The following is a 20,099-nucleotide window of genomic DNA, read 5'->3' as shown; positions in this document are numbered from 1 at the left end:
ATTTTTATTTAAATGTATTGTGTAATTTTTTTCCTCTCCATTGCTTCTGGCAATTCATTTCTTTTTTTCTGCTAGCTTTTTTCAGTGAAGGCTGAGAAATGGAAAACTTACTCAATCTTCCTTGGTCTGAAATAGTTTTACTTCATTCTTGAATGGTAATTTAACCTATAGTTCTAACCCCAGCTCAGCTTCCTTTTCTGTGTAACTTTGGCAGTAGTATTTTGGTTTTGTTTGGCCTCTTCTCCTTGCTTTACTTTTAAGAATTTTCTATCTTGGGGTTGTCTCTAATTTCACTATGATATGTCACTGGGACGGAAGGTAGAGCATTTTAGTTTCACTGGAGTTGGAGCCCTTTAGAAGGTCTTGGTTTTTATATGGGGGTTTCAGTTCTGCCATCTCAAGACGTCATCTCCCAGCCCTGCATGGGCAGTAACCCAAGGCCCTCTCTCTTACTTGTCTAATATCCACTCCCAGGGCTGCTGTCATACAGGCTGTCAGCTCTCCCTTTACTTGTGTCTCTTGAAGATCTCAGTTACACATTAGGAAACAATTTTGTTCTGTTTTGTCTAGCATTTTAAGATGTTGATAGCTGAAGGGTCTCTCATTAGCCTGCTCCACCAGTTTTCTTAACTAGAGCTCTGGTCATGCTGTTTGTTGGTTCATGCCCACATGTCAGAGAATAGTGTGAAATGGGATTACTGCATCATTTCCCAATGTTAAGACACCATTCTCTGGGTTCTAGCTGCAGGCTCTAGATTCCTCACCTTTTATTTGAATTTTACTGAGTTTCTGCTTATTGCTAAGTTTTTAGCCCAGCTGAACATAGTAGTCTGTTTTTAGGATGGTATGATGATAGATTGATTTTATGCTGTTGGGGATATAGAGAAGTATGCCCTGGAGTAGTTCGTAAAGGATCCTGCCTTTTGGAAAGAAGAAACCACTTGGAAGTGTTCTTTCCATTATGGGCTTCCTCCAGAGGCCCAAGAGAAGATATGTTAAAATACTCAACTTCTTTGACTCAAAAGGAGAATTGAGAATGTTCTTCAAGAATTGTAGTGATTATATTGAAAGTGTAAAATTAGAGTCTTTCTTCCCTGGTTCTGGATCCTTTAGTTAGACCAGAGAGTTCTAAGGATGTTTTGTTTTCCCTGCCCGTAATTGCCTGCTGCGGCTACCTTGTTCACTCCCAGCACATTTTCACATGCTCAGATGAATTACCCTGCTTTTTCTCTTTATGTCTGTAGCAGTCAGAATACTCCTCTGGTAACTCTTCATCACATCATTTCCCTGATAGTTACTTAACAGTTGATCTGGAGTGTATATTAAAGCTAAATTCCTTAGCCTTTCACTCAAAACAGGGGCCTTTTAGCCCTCTCTGTAGTGTTTTTGTTATCTTCTCTTGTCAACTGGCTCTCTTATCACCTCTTCACTGTGACTTGCTAATTTGTTTCTTCTTGTTTTCATTTACACTTTCTGCCAGGTCCTCTTAAGTTCTGTGTATTATTTTCTTTTAAGATTTCTTCTAGATGACCTTCCTTGGCTTATCTTCCACATCCTTTCTTTCTCCTGCCACAATATATAAATGTCCTATGTTGCTATACACTTGTGTTGCTCTGTTTTTGTTTTGAGTGCTTTCACGAAGTCTCTTGTTTTCCCCATTAACTTGTGGATCACTGCCATTTAATCCCATGAAGGACTGAAACTGTTATGTTTTGTATTCCTCCTTCCCACAAAACAAACACTGTCCAAATAAAAGTGAAGTAGGAAATAAATTTCCTTTTTTCTGATGAGTTGTTTATAGTTTGGGTAGATAAAACAGTGAAACAATTAGGCTGTAAAGTGTTATATAATTAAATGTAAGCTATGTGCTGCTGTTTTCTAAGTAGCTCCAGAACTAGAGAAATGTTTTTGAAGGTATCTTGTTTTGTATATAATTATAGAAGCAGAGAAGATTGCACAAGTGGCAAAAATTCGGTTTCAGCAGAAGGTGATGGAGAAAGAAACTGAAAAGCGCATTTCTGAAATTGAAGGTACCACAGGGAGAAAAGAAACTCTGACCATCCTGAACTGCTTCGCTGTCTCAGGGACTGGATCTGGGTTATGGTGGGTGGGCCATAGAGAGAATAATCTGGTCTGGAGGAAGTAGCTAGTTGATATTCTAGACAAATATTTTTTAAATTGCCATTGCATATTTAGTTCTTTGGTTTGTAACTATGGTAAACGTTAACCTTTTATTTTCCATCCTTAAATTAGGACGGACTTGTTCTCAGGCAAAGTAATCAGTTTTAAAGAATATACCACCAGTTTCTTTTCTGCTTGTCAACCAAAAAAATAACCAGACAATTAGTTGGGGAAAAAAGAAGCCCCAGTTTTTAATCTTCCAAACTCTTGATTACACATAGTGAGAAGTCGATGTTCTTAGTTCACAGTCTTAAAGATGAAATATTCAGCCTCTTTGGCTTATATGATGCTGCTTCCTATCATTCTGCATTAACTGATTCTGGATCCAGTTTGAAGGGGATGGAGACAGTGCAATAAATAGAGCCAGGCGCTCATGTCTGAACTTATTTAGTTAACGCCTAGAGCCTGGGTGGGGTATGAGGCTTTGAGTGATGAGGGGTGGTGGAAAGAAGGAACAGCTTCAGGTTGAAAATGAAGTGGGTTCAGATGAACTGAGTTATTTAACTTGACATTGTCAAGAGTATCCCCCTTTGAGAAGGAGCTGTCTGGAGACTGGGATTTGAAAACTGTTAACACTGTTACATGCCTTAGAAGTAAAGTAAATGATTGTAATATCAGGCAGTGGATAAATGGGCTTCTACTTCAGGTAGAGTCTGAACTCTTGCCCAGAGCTGAGGAAATGGGTTGCACCTTTGCTCTGTTTTAAACACCCTGACTGTTTTGCGTACTAGATGCCGCATTCCTGGCCCGAGAGAAGGCGAAAGCAGATGCTGAGTATTATGCCGCACACAAATATGCCACCTCCAACAAGGTGACTGGCTCTCTGTGCCACTGTCCTAGTAATAGAGTTTGGGTATTTCCTTTCCCTTGTGGGGAGTTCTAACATGATAGAGGTGATTTTATCCAGTGTCAAGAAAGGATGGTTACTATCACAGAATCAGCCATTCACTTCCAAAGGCATATAATGCACATTCTATGAGTAGAGAACTCTGTATGGTTCCGTATAAAAGTGAGGAACTAGGAAAAAGGCAAGCAGATATATAAGCCCAGGTTAAGTGCCATAAATGCATTCGTTTGTACTGCTGCATAAGAGCTCAGTAATCAGGAAAGTTAAAGGTCTTCTCCTGAAATGACAAGAGTGACAGGAGAGGAGTAAAGTTCATTTGAAATTGCCTCCCAGATAAGGGAGCCCTGGTGGGCAGATGCTGAGCTTGTTCAAGGCAGCGCTTCTCATCAGACAAATTCTTAGCATTTTGGGGTGAGATACTTTTTCATTGTTGAAGACTTATCTTATACATTATGGTATATTTTGCTTTGCTGGCCCTTTCCTACTAAACTATCAGTTTTGCTCACCAATTATTTTAACAATACACACACAGAGCGCACACACACACACATATTTCCAAATACCCCTAATTGAGTAATGCTTGTTTGTTGGATTTTAAAAATGCTATAGCCACGAGGAATTTCATACGTGTACCTTGAGAAAGGAGGTTGGATGATGTATGGGTTAACAGTTTTTGTATAGAGACTGGGGTGAGTTTAAATCTAGAGAGTACAGACCTGTTAGTAGGATTTATTTAATTAAAAGTCATCTAGAACCACTAGTATTCTGAGAAGGAAAGAATATGACCAAGGTTTAGAAAGTATTAATTATACAATAGAGTGGAACAGAGAAAAAGTTGAGAAGGAGGTTGCTAAAGTATATGATGCAGTTTGAAGGGTTAGAATCAAGATTTAAAGTATAGACAGGGCTTTAACTTTTTCTCTTTAGAAAGGAACAACAATAATCTCTATTCAGAAGAAATTTTAAGATACGATAGGTTGTCAGAACAGAGTTGTTAGTACTTTGAAATCCATATAAATTTAGAAATAAACTTAATATATTGGATTGGAGGATGCAGCTCTATAGAAACAGAATAGAATTTGGTCAAGATGAAGGCAAGATGAGAAATTTCAGTTTCCAAACCAGTGATCCAAATCTGTCTTGGGAAGAACTGGCCAGACACAAGTATCAAGACTTTGTCATTGAGGTCAGCCTTAGGCTGAAAGTGGCAGTAGTTTATATCATTTTGAAAAATGCTGTTAATGTGATAGCCACACTTGAAAATGAGAGAGCATCATTGGTAATGATTCAGAGTTGAGGAATGATACTCAGGAGAGCAATCAGGAAAATCTGCGTTAGGAAAGAGAGAGATGAGTATTGCACCAAAGTGTCCTGATGCCTGTGCTCTTGTTTGCCTCTCACAGCACAAATTGACCCCGGAATATCTGGAGCTCAAAAGGTACCAGGCCATTGCTTCTAACAGTAAGATCTACTTTGGCAACAGCATCCCTAGCATGTTTGTGGACTCCTCTTGTGCTTTGAAATATTCAGATGCTAGGACTGGAAGAAAAGGTTCTCTGCCCTCTAAGGAGGCTCTTGAACCCTCTGGAGAGAGCCCCATCCAAAACAAGGAGAATACAAGTTGATGCAACAGATGGAAATGTTCTCCAGTATCAAGATGTGGCCCAAGGGGTTAAGTGGGAACAATGGTTATACAACTCTTCAGATTTACAGAGAACTCATGCTCTGTCTGTTCTGCCTCTCCTGCGGTCGTCCTGGTTTATCAGCTGATTGCAGGATAGAACTAGCTGTCTGCACCCAGATGGTCTTTTCAGCCGCATTTTATCAACTATCCTGAGTGTGTTACTTTCTAAACTGGTACTCATGAATGAGAGAAAGTCTGATGCTAAGATACTGCCTGCACTGGAATGTTAAACACTAGATATATAATAAGCTGTGTTTTTCTAAGCTGAAATCTATTGAATAATGTTTACATTGGTCCCTGGGGAAATGTGTGTTCAGCCATTCAAGAGATTGGAGGCCAGAGAGAAGATGGCCATAATATGGTAAGTGTAATGAAGACTGATTGCTTTGGGACCCAGGCTCTCTCTTTGGGGTCCAGTCCTGGCATTCATCCCTGTGATTAGCATCTAGTCCACAGAAGTTCTTTAGGAAATGATCTTCTGCTTGAGCAACCATTTACTTGATAAGATTCTCACCTGTTTGATTTCCAGTAGTCAAGATGGTGGCCTGCTGGGATGTGCACCATGCCACCCAATCAGAGATTCTTCAGAGAGATTCCTAATCATTAGTTTATTGCTTTAGTAAGCTCAGAGATAGAGCTTGGTTTGAAGTTTGGGGTGGGATGAAACCTTTGCTTTGAACCAAAGCTCTGGGAGACATGCATTCTCCTCCATTAGGTGATGGATGTCTGTGTCACTGCCTCAGGCCATATGTGACAAGGTGCCTGGTTTTTAGCCACAGACAACTCCTTATATGTCACCTCTCAGCTCTGACCAAGAGTGGAACAAAGACTTTAACCAGAAATAGGAGCAGTATCCAGTTCCTAGCTGTTCACTGCACAGTATTGTATCATAACTGCAGGAAGTTTTTATTTTTAAAACTGGATTTGGGGTGCTTTCATTTGCCCCAGTACCTCTGCCTAAAGGTCAAATCCTGGGGCTGCCATGGTTACTAGCCCACAGATTCTCCTTCTGAAATTGTTCAGGAGTCCACAGAGGGTGGAACAAGGAGTAACCTAGAAAGCATCCTTGGTCATCTTGGTCTCTGTCCCTCCTGGCCCAGAGATGCTAAAATCGAAGTTGTTCCCCAGCTTTTACCTCACCTAGGAGATCAGGATTATTCCAGTGACTTCCTGGGCAGCCCGTGGATTTAAATTTCCATGGGAGGCTGGTAAGAGTGAGCCTGTGGCTATGGGAGATCTATTTCATCTGGACCTTTTTTACCTTAAGATTAAGTTTCCTGAATCAGTGTGCCCTATAATTAGGCCAGAGTTTATGCAGTTTTAAGACACCTTTTATGTATGCTACATTCAAGCCAGACAGAAAATTCATGGGACCACTTCCAGAAACCTTTAAGCTAACTATCAGTCTCATGACAGCCTGTGGGTTGTGCCAAACACTTAATGTGGGAAAGGAATCCCAGATTCAGGGTCTTTTCCCTAGGCCTTATCCTATAAAGGCATTCGTAATATGGAAAGGATTTTTGTTTTTGCTCATTTAATTATATACATTCTCTTTATGAATGAATTTTACATTCTCTAGCCCTCTTTAAAAGGTCTTTGGAACTATATAATAAACTGTCATATATGTTGCTGCATATAAATAATGATTGTTGTGGGAAGTCTGGATCATTGACCTTCATGCTTTCATTCCTAGAGATGTTTCCTATTCCTATGAGCTAAAAGCTATTGCCCCAAAGTGGTGGATGTGGGTTTTCTTACAAGCCACAAGCCGTGGTGGCAGAGTTGAGGAACAGGGAAGTAGCACTGTGAAGTTTTCGAGAAAGGACTTTTGTTTAAACTCTCCATGGAGTGTGCTTCCCTGTGCTCACTGGAGCTCTCAGTCTGTCCCCCCTTCAGGGATGTTCCTTTTGGTAATCTTGAAGTCTAAATTTATATGTGAAATGCTACCTTTTTAAAAAAGACACTAAATAAAATTATTTTACTATCAGTGATTTGTGTTTTTTCCCATGTGTCTCCATTCTTCTCTGTTGCTTATCTTGCTCCTCAAGCCGTCCTGCCTGTTTCAGCTCAGGGGCCAGTTTATTTATTAGTTTATCTTACTGTAGACACTCTTCTTACACTCTTCCCAGAAACCTCATGTAAGAATTTTGAAAGCAGGGTTTCCATTCTTTGCTGACTCATGGAATTTAACAAGGGACGTTCCGATTCTTTGTGGGATGTAGCCAGCAGCAGAGAAGGGAAGGGGGAGGATGGTGCATTATGCCCCTCAGGGACGGCCCAAGGCCCCTCCCATAGCTAAGGAGGGGAGGGGCATTATCCTGAGGTGGGGAAAGACAAGCTGTGCATCATAACTTTATGGGATCCACCCCATGCTATCCCACATCTGTGGCTACAAACCAGGGAAATTGAATTCAAACTGATTATCCTGTAGGCTTTTGGTAAGGCTTAGAATGAAGTGATTTAGATATAAGTGATTTCTTCTACTCTCTGTGGGGAAGGAATTTTGTGAATGAGATGTTGTGGCTTCTCCTTGCCTTGGGATTAAGTCTGCGATGTTTTCATGCAAGGTTCTTTGGGATTTGCTCCCACTGAGCTCTCAGCCCAGGTGCTTGAATGTACCTTCTGTCCCTTTGCATGTATTACTCCATCCACCTGGTCTACTTTTTTTCCCTTATAGCTCTAACCTTGTTAACTCCTAGGGAGTCTTCACTTCTTCAGAGAGAGCTCCTGGAACTGCCTGCTCAGGTCAGACCCCGCATTGCCCTGTTTTTTTACTGCATAACCTCACATTACCTGTTCTCACAAATGTTTAGGTCTCTGGGTACAGAGACTGTGGCCACGCTTTTCCCTGGGATAATATCTGTTGCTAATACTTTGCACAGTGCTTGGCACATATGAGTTGGTCTGTTATGTTGCCGGAAAGAACAAAGGAATGAGTGTGAAAGGCAGGTCAGTGAGCAGTGGGGGAGAAAACAAGGACACAGAAGTTAGCTAGAGTGTCCATGTCAGGATTTAGTGTGTGATGATGGAAAATTACATAATGTTCCAACTTGTTGACATGTCCTTACGGAGCTTGTCAGTAGGTTGAGCAAGATCTGTTTATGCACTTGGAATAGTGATTTGCAGTGCTGTTTGTTGGGGTGCACTACTTCATCCAGCCTTTTGGAGTCAATATATGTTTCTGCCTCTGAGTAGACTGTAAGTTCCTGTGATGGACAGAGAGCACAGTGCTGATACAGGTGTATCAGAAAACTCAGATTGAATTATGTCTTCAGCATCAGTGACCTAAGTGATAGCTGGATTTTAACCTCAACCATAGCCCTCCAGGAACATCTCAGCAAGCTGGGCCAGCTTCTCAGCTTTCCTCTGGTCTGTTGTCTTTGTGTAAGCATTTAAAGTTAGTTTATTGTTAATTCATTGCTCACCTCCCCAAAATGCCCATTATTCTATAACTCAGAATGACATTTTACTTATTTTCCTAACCATATTTCTTTGGAATTAGTGCCTTTCATCTTTTTTTCCTATTATCTCCTATCCATTTTTCTATCTTCCATCTGCCATGGGCTGAACGTGTCCCCCTAAAAGTCAGGTTGAAGTTCTAATGCCCCATGTGATGGTGTTTGGAGGTGGGACCTTTGAAAGGTAATTAAGTTGTAAAGGGTGATACTCTGTTTATGAATTAGTACTTTTATAAGAAGAGACACAAGAAAGATGTCTTGCTGGGCCATGTGAGGACATAGCAAGAAGGCCATCTACAAGGCAGGAAGAGTTCTCACCAGACAGCAAATCTGCTACCACTTTGGTTTTGGACTTCCCTGTATCTAGAACTGTGAGAAATGAATGTTGTTTGTTTAAGCCGCCAGTTTTGGTATTTTGTTATAGTGGCAATTAGGGTGATTCAGCAAATTAATAGGCAAGTTGTAATAGTGTGGTGAGCACCATAGCAGGCTAGTCACTGGATGCAGGGTGAGGGTCAGTACAGCCTGATTGTTTCTAGGAGGAAATGTCGGGTCTGAGCCAAATATTTTAAGGATACACAGGAGGCAGCCAGCCAACTGAAGAGAAGGATGATGGTGAAATGTGTTCCAGGTAATAGGAGCACCAGATGCTATTTTATTTTAAAATTCAATTCCCTGGGTCTCCAGTGCCAAGCATGCAGTCACCATGTTTTTCACTGCAGGGTTCCTCCCACACTTTGGAAGTTGCAGCCATTCTGCACATAACTCAGATATGTACAAGAATTCATATCCTGAGGGATAATCCTCAACCAATGGAAGAGAGGAGCACAAATGCTCAGAGAGGAGGTGGCCCCTAAAACCTTTTCGATGGAGACAGCAACCCTCCTGACACAACAGGAGAAACAATGTGCTTCAAATAAAGTACAACAAATGTTTGAGTGCCTGGTACGTGCCAGGAAAACGAAATGTGTTAAGTATTAGACCAACAGTGAACAAAACAGTAGTGAATAAGACATAAATTCTTTGTTCTCTTAGAATCAACAGACTCATGGAAAGGTAGATTTTAATCAAAGAATTCCAACTATGATAAGTTTATATAAATGGGAGAAATGTAGTACTAGGAGTATAAAAAAGGAGGAGGAGATAAAGAATGAGAAAGTGTAGCTAGCCAGTTAAAGATCAGGGAATAACAACAAAAATTTTTAACAAAACAAAATTTTTTTATTGGGCGAAGGATCTCTAGATGTTTCTTCGGAGAAGATATTCAAATGGCTAAAATGAACATGAAAGATGTTTAACATTAGTCATTAGGGAAATGTTGATCAAAACCATGATGAGATAGCACTTTATACCCATTACAGTAACTGTAACAAAAAAGACAATAACGAGCATTGGCAAGGATGCGGAGAAACTGGAGACCGCATACATTACTAGTAGTAGTGTAAACTGGTTGGACTATGTGGTGACAGTTCCTCAAAATGATAAACATAGAATTAACCATATGACCCAGCAGTTCCACTTCTAGATACCTACCCAGAAGAATCAAAGCATGCCACACAAAGTGAACTGTGCTTGAAAAGAGTGAATTGTATGTGACTTATATCTCAATAAAGCTGTTATTTTTAAAAATGCTCACATGTGAAGCCTTATAATGTGAAGATCTCAGTTCAAGAACCTTCCAGGAATAGACCAAAGTCTGATAACAGGTGTAACATTAGCAAGAGTAGGAGCACCAAAAAATGAGACTTGTAAGGTGGGTGTCAAGAGGGGAAGAGGAATGTGGTGGGCCTTCTGAGCCTTGTTACATATCAGTGATATTTCCAAAGGTTATAAACCTTCAAGCAAAACATTTCAGGATTTGAAATTTAAAGCACAATAACATTTATATTAGCACCCCAAACTATGAAATAGGTATAAATCTAACAAAATATGTGTCTGTTAAGATCTATATAAGGAAAACTACAGAACTTCAATAAATCAATGAAGAGTTGATATAGATGAGGACATTCCATGTTTGTGGATAGGAAGACAATATTGCCAGCGTGTTAACTTCTTTCTAACTTGATCTGTAGATTCAATGCAATCTCAGTTAAAATCCCAACAGGTTATTTTATGAATATTGACAATGATTCTAAAGCATATATGGAGAAGTAGAATAGATGGTATAATAGTGAAGAACCAATTTGGAGGCCATGACCTAAGTTCAAAACTTATTTAAAACTGCGGTAATCAAGACAGTCTGTTGTTGGCAAAAAAAAAAAAAAAACGTACAGAGACAAGTAGATTGGTGGGACAGAAAAGAGAGTCCAGAAATAGACCCACATAAATATAGTCAGCCAGTCTTTGTCACAGAACAAAGGCAATGCAATGGAGAAAAAATAGTCTTCAACAAGTTGTGCTGGAATAACTGGACATACACATGCAAATATACCACTCTGGTTCAGGACTTAATAGAGGCAGGGAGTATATGAGAACTCTGTATCTTCTGCTCAATTTTGCTATAAAACACCTCTAGAAACAAAATCTTAGTAATGAAAGGTCTATGAAAAATCTACGAATTAAAAAAAAAAAAGCACCTTTTAAGGTTTTTAAGTAGGGAAACTGATTAGGTAACTTGAAAACTGCCCTTTCTGAACATGTTTACCAGTCCAACGTTTTCAGGCATTTCAAAGTCCATAATTGACCTCATTGTGGAATGTCTGCAAACAAATGTTTGCAAGCAACTCAGGATAATCATCAGTGGATGCTGATTTCACAGAAGGTTCTGGAAGGACTACAGCAATGTATATGAAAGTGTTAGTTGCTCAGTTGTGTCTGACTCTTTGCAACCCCATCGACTATAGCCCACCAGGCTCCTCTCTCCATGGAATTCCCAGGCAAGAATACTGGAGTGGGTAGCTGTTTCCTTCTCCAGGGGATATTCCCAACTCAGGGATCAAATCTGAGTTTCCCACATTGTAGGCAGATTCTTTTACTGTTTGAGCCACCAGGGAAGCCCATGTATATGTATACAAATATGTATATGGGCTTCCCTGGTGGCTCAACTAATAAAGAATCCACTTCCAATGCAGGAGACCTAGGTTCAGTCCCTGAGTTGGGCAGATCCCCTGGAGAAGGGAATAGCTACGCACTCCAGTATTTTGGTCTGGAGAATTCCATGGACTGTATAGTCCATGGGGTCACAAAGAGTGGGACAGGACTGAGCAACTTTCACGCTTCGAGCTAATTACCTCTACCTAGGTTCCTCATGCCCAAACCTATCACTGGCTGTGGCTCCATGCCAGCTTATTAGCCCCACATCTAATGCATATATGAATGCAGCCTAATAAGGTTGTTTAATGGAAGCAAATAGCCTGCTATGGAAAAATACAGAGAGTTCTGGAATTAGTGAAAAATAGTAAAGTTGAAACAATGAATTTTAGTGCTAATTTGGCTCCCACTTCTTTTCTTCAGGTTTTCCTACATCAGTGCAAAGGTGATACTTTCCTCTTCCACCTGCTTGTTGAGGGCAGATTGCATTTCCCATAGCAAACCACAACTATATCTCTCACCCCTCATTCTCTTCTGTAGTGTGCCCACCACCACTTTCCCCATCAAGAAAGGAAACCTAATTCCTGTCCGTTTGGATTGGGGTTGGCTTTTGGGAATTACTTGCAATGAATAAAATGGTTCTAATGTTTTCTATAATAAATAGTAGGAAACCACAGTAGGTTTTTTTAGATTTTGAAAAATTTATTATAACAAATTTGCCATAAAATAATGTCTAGATTCTGAGACATTACTATTAATAGTAAGATTTATCTCAAAGAATAAGTCAGCAAAAGCATTAATTATCTTAAATGCAAATACAAACGAGAACATTTATCAAATACCAACTAGGTAATTGTTTTCTTTATTATGGTAAAATATACATCAAGTATATCATTTTAACATTTTTAAATGTACTGGTCAGTGGCATTAAGCACAATCACAACTTTGTACAATCATCACCATTATCCATTTCTAGAACTTTTTAAAAAATTCGCTATATTAACAAAAGTTTTTCCACAAGGCCTTTTACTGGTTCGTGGGCTGATGAAACCGAAAGTGCGGTGTTGTGGCTGCTGCCAGGAGTGATTCTCACCTTCACCTGTGCCAGTCCTCGCTATGAACAGAAGAGCAGATTACTTGGTTACTGAGGAAGAGATCAGTCTCACCAGAGGACCATCAGACCTGGGCTTCAACATCATCGGTGAGACAGATCAGCAGTATGTCTCCAATGACAGTGGCATCTTCGTCAGCCGCATCAAAGAGAACAGGGCTGTGGCCCTGGATGGGTGGCTCCAGGAGGGTGATAAGATCTGCTTGGTCAATGGCCAAGACCTAAAGAATCTGCTGCACCAGGATGCCTTAGACCTTTTCTGTAATGCAGGCTATGCTGTGTCCCTGAGAGTGCAGCACAGGTTACAGGTGCAGAATGGGGCCAGTTGAGTTCAGTCACTCAGTCGTGTCCGACTCTTTGCTACCGTGTGAATCGCAGCATGCCAGGCCTCCCTGTCCATCACCAACTCCTGGAGTTCACCCAAACTCATGTGCATCAAGTCGGTGATGCCATCCAGCCATCTCATCCTCTGTCGTCCCCTTCTCCTCCTGCCCCCAATCCCTCCCAGCAGCAGAGTCTTTTCCGATGAGTCAACTCTTCACTTGAGGTGGCCAAAGTATTGGAGTTTCAGCCTCAGCATCAGTCCTTCCAATGAACACCCAGGACTGGACTGGTTGGATCTCCTTGCAGTCCAAGGGACTCTCAAGAGTCTTCTCCAACACCACAGTTCAAAAGCATCAATTCTTCGGCGCTCAGCTTTCTTCACAGTCCAACTCTCACATCCATACATGACCACTGGAAAAACCATAGCCTTGACTAGATGGACCTTTGTTGGCAAAGTAATGTCTCTGCTTTTGAATATGCTGTCTAGGTTGGTCATAACTTTCCTTCCAAGGAGTAAGTGTCTTTTAATTTCATGGCAGCAATCACCATCTGCAGTGATTTTGGAGCCCCCCAAAATAAAGTCTGACACTGTTTCCACTGTTTCCCCATCTATTTCCCATGAAGTGATGGGACCAGATGCCATGATCTTCATTTTCTGAATGTTGAGCTTTAAGCCAGCTTTTTCAGTCTCCTCTTTCACTTTGATCAAGAGGCTTTTTAGTTCCTCTTCACTTTCTGCCATAAGGTTGGTGTCATCTGCATATCTGAGGTTATTGATATTTCTCCTGATAATCTTGATTCCAGCTTGTGCTTCTTCCAGCCCAGCGTTTTTCATGATGTACTCTGCATAGAAGTTAAATAAGCAGGATGACATTATACAGCCTTGATGTACTCCTTTTCCTATTTGGAACCAGAATGGGCCCATAGGACCTCAAAGTGAAGGGGAGCCAAGTGGTATTAGCCTAACTGCGGTGCTGGTGCCTTTGTTTGCCCTCACCACGGTAGCACCCTGGGCCTTCATGAGATACCAGCAACAACTTTGGAAAACTTGCTTTCTTCCAGTGTTCCCAGAGAAGAAGACACATTTCTCTTTCTCTCACCCTCCTCTCCTGCCAGTCTTCCATAACTTTCCCTCTACATAGCCAGCTTATGATTTAAAGAGACTGCTACCCAACGAGAATCTTCCTATTCAAAATCTCTGAATCCTCATATTCTTATGGGAGAGTAAAGGTATTGTTTGAAGGAAACCTGAAAGAAGGACTTACCTAGAAGAGAGAGTTATATATTTTACTAGGACTGCCAATGAAAGTTCAGCTACAACCTCAAAAATGGGAAAGGTCCAGTCTTCCCATCATCCTGCAGTATTCCTCTTTTTCTTACCTGGCGTGCGTCAAGGATTTTTCTCTTAAAAAAAAAAATTTCCCATAAAGAAAGCACCAGATTGTTTCACTGTAGTATTTTATCAAACTTTTTAGGAAAAATAACACGAATCTTTTAATTAAAACTTTAAAAACTCATTTATTAAAAAGAAAAAAATGAAACATTTGCCAAATTACTTTATCTGGCTATCAAATCTGATGTTAAAACCAGACAAACACAGAGAACAAAATTGCAAACCAATACTCTACATGTACATAAGTACAAAAATCCATAACAAAGTAATGGCAAATCGAATTCAGAAAACAAAAATGTTTTACTACATTATGAGAAAGAAGAGATGTCCATCCTAGGAATATAAGGTTAGTTTAACACTTTTAAAAACAATCATTACAGATAGCAATTTAAAAATTTGGTTAGCTTTTTAAAAATTATTGAAGTATAGTTGCTATACAATACTACACATTACAGGCATACAATATAGTGGTTTGCAAATTTCAAGGGTTATACATTTTATAGGTGTAAAATATTGGCTATATTCTCCATGTTGTACTATATGTCCTTGTAGTTTATTTTATACCTCAAAGTTTGTACCTTGAAATCCCCCAGCTTTATAGTTAATGTATTGTTAGTGCTGAAAGGAAATAGTACATGTAATGGAGAGGCTTAAAAAATCAAAAATAGCAGATTTTGTGAATGAGAGGTAGGAAAGATATGAATCCATCCCAATCTCAAGCTTCAGGAAGGTAAATACGACCCAAACCAGTTCCAGGTTGGTTGGTTCCTAAGTCCAAGAACTCAGACCAGCCTTTGACTTAGAGATCATACCCCAGGTGTGTACGAGACTTTGCTAACAAGCAACCCAAACAGTTACTAACACCGAGTAATCAAGATGGAACGACTGGAAATCACTACTCTTGCTCTTGTGATTTGTGTCACTTGCCTGGTTTTTCTTTTTGTGTGGAAGAAAAGTCACAAAGGTTTGGGAAAGCTCCCTCCTGGTCCAACTCCCCTTCCCATCATTGGGAATCTGATGCAACTAAACCTCAAGGACATCCCTGCATCTCTTTCCAAGGTAAGGGGGTTTGATTAGGGGCTGGTCATCTCCAGGTAAAGGGGAGTCACCTTCAGATTATCTTTGTGTCATCTTTAACTTTTCTTATTAATAGTTTTACTCACTGCTAAGGCACTTTGGTGTATCTATTTCTGTATTACAAGACAGATGTTCTCCCCCACCCCCTTTATTTTTTTCTGAATTGGATCGCTTTAGAGGTGACAGTGAAGTGTGTTAACCTGACCTGAGATACAGATTGAATTCTAGTGAATGGGAAAATTCTGAAGTCAGAACATATTTTAACCAAAAGTCTTCTAAACCTCTCTGCATATAACACTAACCAAAAGACAAGCAAATGTAAAAAAAAAAAAATGTAAATAATGTCCTTTTATGTTATTATTACTATTTCAGACTAATCTATGGGATAATTTTTGATCCTCCTTTTGAAGAGTGATCCTCACACCTTTCTCTGACACAACTCAGCTCTGCTCCCCAACTGACATTCACTCCTTTGAGTTCATTGTACAAGTATACATTCTCCAAAAATTCCCTAATTACCATCATCTGACCAATGAATAAAGAAAGTACAATGTGCACACACACACACACGAATATTATTTCCCCTTAATGAAGGAGGAAATCCTGTCACTGACAGCAACATGGATGAACCTGGAGGATATCCTAAATTATAGAAGCCAGACACAGAAGGACAAATACTGTATGAACTCACTCACATGGGGACTCTAAAATTTAGAGTCATAGAAGTAGGGAGTAGAATGGTGGTTGCCAGGGACTGGGAGAGGAAGAGAAATAGGGTGATGTTCAATATTGCTGTAAAAAAAGGAAAGTCAAGTTGCCATAGCTAAAAGGGAATGGAATCCAGTGCATAAGCTGGAGGATTGGGCCTTTTTCGGGGCATGGAGAGTCATTTATATTAACAGATAACTATGTATATGGGTACAGATTCAAGTGAACAAGAAGCTATGGTAGCAGCACGTGGACATTCTCTTCCTTCTGTTATCTCTGTGAAATAGGGAGCAACATCATCAGCTGAGGGTGAGGTTGGAAGAGAAGGGCCTGATATTTTGTGCCCCAAAATACAGAGAGACACTCCTTCAGAGGAACCAAGAAAGTAGTTTCATTTTCGTTGGACAGAGAAAACAGAAAGTAGCAAAATTCTCTACCATTTAAGTGTAAGTTTTAAAAACTGTAGGAAAGGCATAAAGAAAAAAGAGGTGGCAAGTTCAGTAAGTTTTGCCATTTAAGAATTTTACTTAAAAAAATGGAGGATTGTAATATGCATATGGATCTTTAAATGTAATTTTATTTTTGTTCAACTATTTAGAACATGAACATGTTTCCATGCCATCATACATCTTCACATAAGTACTTTCAAATGGCTACTTTAAATTCACATGCATGGATGTAAAATACATTTGAAAACAAATCCCTAGCTGGCAGCTGTTTTAGTACTCTATTTCTCCCCTTGACACAACGCTATCATAAATATGTAATTGCATTCTTTTTAATACCTACTAAGTAAGCTCTCTTTGTCTTGTCATGGCTGCTTCCTTCTCATCTTTAGTTTTATCTTAAACGTCACCTCCTCATAGAATTCTCATCTATTTTGTTAAGTTTTCCCATTATCATCTAGCATAAGTACATTCTTTACCACTTTCATAGAATCATGTGCAGCTTGTATTGCAAAGGTGGTTTGTTTTGCACCTGTTACTTCCACTAGACTCTAAGTTCCGTGAGGGTTCCCTGCACAATGTCTGACAGAATATAATTGCTTAGTGAATATTTATATTGCTCAATGGTTGCCTGTATAGATGAAGGAAAGAATGAATCCGTGACTGTAGCCCAGGTTAAATGACTGAAAGGAACTTAATGGAGCAAAGTCTAAGCTACGTGTGAATCATTAGTTAATTCCCACTGAAGCTTCCAATGGAGAGATTTCACAATAGCCCTTATAGTTGTTTGCATCTCTTTACAGTTGGCCAAACAATATGGCCCTGTTTACACTCTGCACCTTGGATCCCAGACCACTGTGGTCTTACATGGATATGAAGCGGTTAAGGAAGCTCTAATTGACCAAGCTGATGAATTCCTTGGCAGAGCACGTTTACCTATTATTGACGATACCCAGAGAGGATATGGTATGTTTCAAAATACAAGTTAATTCTTTTTAGCAAAAACGTGTGATTAACCTAATGAGTATCTGTTTTGCAACAAGCGATAAATTAGATGCTGCAATACTGCACTGCAATTCAGATACTAACTACTCAGAGTTAATCCATACTCCATATGTTAAGTATGTGTGTGTCTCTGTGTGTGTGTGTGTGTGCGTGCGCGCGTGCGCGTGCACGCGCATGCTAAGTCGCTTCAGTCATGTCCCATTCTTTGTGACCCTATGGACTGTGGCCTGCTAGACTTTTCTGTTCATGGAATTCCTCAGCCAAGAATACTGGAGTGGGTTGCCATGCCCTTCTTCAGGGGATCTTCCCGACACAGGAATCAAACCAAGGTCTCGTGTCTCCTACAATGGCAGGCAGTCCTTCACCACTAGTGACCACCTGGTAAGCCTTATGTTAAGGGCATAATTCTCCAAAAGACTACCCTCGCTTCTGAATCAGCCACAAGTTCAGGGGTTTCCAGATTCAGATCAGATCAGTCGCTCAGTCATGTCCGACTCTTTGCGACCCCATGAATCACAGCACGCTAGGCCTCCTGTCCATCACCAACTCCCAGAGTTCACTCAGACTCACGTTCATCGAGTCAGTGATGCCATCCACCCATCTCATCCTCTGTCGTCCCCTTCTCCTCCTGCCCCCAATCCCTCCCAGCATCAGGGTCTTTTCCAATGAGTCAACTCTTCGCATGAGGTGGCCAAAGTATTGGAGTTTCAGCTTCGGCATCATTCCTTCCAAAGAAATCCCAGGGCTGATCTTCTTCAGAATGGACTGGTTGGATCTCCTTGCAGTCCAAGGGGCTCTCAAGAGTCTTCTCCAACACCACAGTTCAAAAGCATCAATTCTTTGGCGCTCAGCCTTCACAGTCCAACTCTCACATCCATACATGACCACAGGAAAAATCATAGCCTTGACTAGATGGACCTTTGTTGGCAAAGTAATGTCTCTGCTTTTGAATATGCTATCTAGGTTGGTCATAACTTTCCTTCCAAGGAGTAAGTGTCTTTTAATTTCATGGCTGCAGTCACCATCTGCAGTGATTTTGGAGCCTAGAAAAATAAAGTATGACACTGTTTCCACTGTTTCCCCATCTATTTCCCATGAAGTGGTGGGACCAGATGCCATGATCTTCATTTTCTGAATGTTGAGCTTTAAGCCAACTTTTTCACTCTCCTCTTTCACTTTCATCAAGAGGCTTTTGAGTTCCTCTTTCTGCCATAAGGGTGGTGTCATCTGCATATCTGAGGTTATTGATATTTCTCCCAGCAATCTTGATTCCAGCTTGTGTTTCTTCCAGTCCAGCGTTTCTCATGATGTACTCTGCATAGAAGTTAAATAAACAGGGTGACAATATACAGCCTTGACGAACTCCTTTTCCTATTTGGAACCAGTCTGTTGTTCCATGTCCAGGTCTAACTGTTGCTTCCTGACCTCCATACAGATTTCTCAAGAGGCAGATCAGGTGGTCTGGTATTCCCATCTCTTTCAGAATTTTCCACAGTTTATTGTGATCCACACAGTCAAAGGCTTTGGCATAGTCAATAAAGCAGAAATAGATGTTTTTCTGGAACTCTCTTGCTTTTTCCATGATCCAGCGGATGTTGGCAACTTGATCTCTGGTTCCTCTGCCTTTTCTAAAACCAGCTTGAACATCAGGAAGTTCACGGTTCACATATTGCTGAAGCCTAGCTTGGAGAATTTTGAGCATTACTTTACTAGCATGTGAGATGAGTGCAATTGTGCGGTAGTTTGAGCATTCTTTGTCATTGCCTTTCTTTGGGATTGGAATTAAAATGGACCTTTTCCAGTCTTGTGGCCACTGCTGAGTTTTCCAAATTTGCTGGCATATTGAGTGCAGCACTTTCACAGCATCATCTTTCAGGATTTGGAATAGCTCCACTGGAATTCCATCACCTCCACTAGCTTTGTTCGTAGTAATGCTTTCTAAGGCCCACTTGACTTCACATTCCAGGATGTCTGGCTCTAGGTCAGTGATCACACCATCGTGATTATCTGGGTCATGAAGATCTTTTTTGTACAGTTCTTCTGTGTATTCTTGCCATCTCTTCTTAATATCTTCTGCTTCTGTTAGGTCCATACCATTTCTGTCCTTTATCGAGCCCATCTTTGCATGAAATGTTCCTTTGGTATCTCTGATTTTCTTGAAGAGATCTCTAGTCTTTCCCATTCTGTTGTTTTCCTCTATTTCTTTACATTGATCGCTGAGGAAGGCTTTCTTATCTCTCCTTGCTATTCTTTGGAACTCTGCATTCAGATATTTATATCTTTCCTTTTCTCCTTTGCTTTTCACTTCTCTTCTTTTCACAGCTATTTTTAAGGCCTCCCCAGAGAGCCATTTTTCTTTTTTGCATTTCTTTTCTATGGGAATGGTCTTGATCCCTGTCTCCTGTACAATGTCACGAACCTCATTCCATAGTTCATCAGGCACTCTATCTATCAGATCTAGGCACTTAAATCTATTTCTCACTTCCACTGTATAATAAGGGATTTGATTTAGGTCATACCTGAATGGTCTAGTGGTTTTCCCTACTTTCTTCAATTTCATTCTGAATTTGGCAATAAGGAGTTCATGGTCTGAGCCACAGTCAGATCCTGGTCTTGTTTTTGCTGACTGTATAGAGCTTCTCCATCTTTGGCTGCAAAGAATATAATCAGTCTGATTTCAGTGTTGACCATCTGGTGATGTCCATGTATAGAGTCTTCTCTTGTGTTGTTGGAAGAGGGTGTTTGTTATGACCAGTGCATTTTCTTGGCAAAACTCTATTAGCCTTTGCCCTGCTTCATTCCGTATTCCAAGGCCAAATTTGCCTGTTACTCCAG

At 40.4% G+C, this 20,099-nt stretch overlaps 3 protein-coding genes across 4 annotated transcripts in view; all 3 read left to right on the top strand.

Annotated features, from left to right (window-relative positions):
• Positions 1 to 6,699, top strand: part of ERLIN1 (ER lipid raft associated 1) — a 44,148-nt gene extending 37,449 nt beyond the window's left edge. Inside the window, exons 10-12 of the mRNA XM_055560598.1 lie at positions 1,941 to 2,030; positions 2,913 to 2,992; positions 4,432 to 6,699. Coding sequence (XP_055416573.1) covers positions 1,941 to 2,030; positions 2,913 to 2,992; positions 4,432 to 4,653 — 392 coding nt within the window. The 3' untranslated portion in view covers positions 4,654 to 6,699. The remainder of the gene's footprint in view (positions 1 to 1,940; positions 2,031 to 2,912; positions 2,993 to 4,431) is intronic.
• Positions 6,700 to 6,835: 136 nt separating this feature from the next.
• The window catches only part of LOC129636848 (cytochrome P450 2C23-like), a 38,264-nt gene continuing 25,000 nt past the window's right edge, over positions 6,836 to 20,099 (top strand). The window contains exons 1-3 of one of the 2 annotated variants that reach the window (XM_055560596.1): positions 6,836 to 7,457; positions 14,980 to 15,087; positions 17,063 to 17,225. In XM_055560596.1, coding sequence (XP_055416571.1) covers positions 7,326 to 7,457; positions 14,980 to 15,087; positions 17,063 to 17,225 — 403 coding nt within the window. In that variant the 5' untranslated portion in view covers positions 6,836 to 7,325. The remainder of the gene's footprint in view (positions 7,458 to 14,979; positions 15,088 to 17,062; positions 17,226 to 20,099) is intronic. The other variant, XM_055560597.1, reaches the window with a different exon arrangement.
• LOC129636850 (synaptojanin-2-binding protein-like) lies at positions 7,411 to 13,698 on the top strand. The gene is made up of 2 exons (XM_055560599.1): positions 7,411 to 7,457; positions 12,222 to 13,698. Exon 2 carries the CDS (start codon positions 12,317 to 12,319, stop codon positions 12,638 to 12,640), a length of 324 nt encoding a protein of 107 aa, XP_055416574.1. The 5' UTR covers positions 7,411 to 7,457; positions 12,222 to 12,316; the 3' UTR covers positions 12,641 to 13,698.

Source organism: Bubalus kerabau, chromosome 22, assembly GCF_029407905.1.
Source record: "Bubalus kerabau isolate K-KA32 ecotype Philippines breed swamp buffalo chromosome 22, PCC_UOA_SB_1v2, whole genome shotgun sequence".
Taxonomy (NCBI): Eukaryota; Metazoa; Chordata; class Mammalia; order Artiodactyla; family Bovidae; genus Bubalus; species Bubalus kerabau.
The sequence above is the reverse complement of the archived record's forward strand: the minus strand, read 5'-3'. Positions and strand labels throughout refer to the sequence as shown.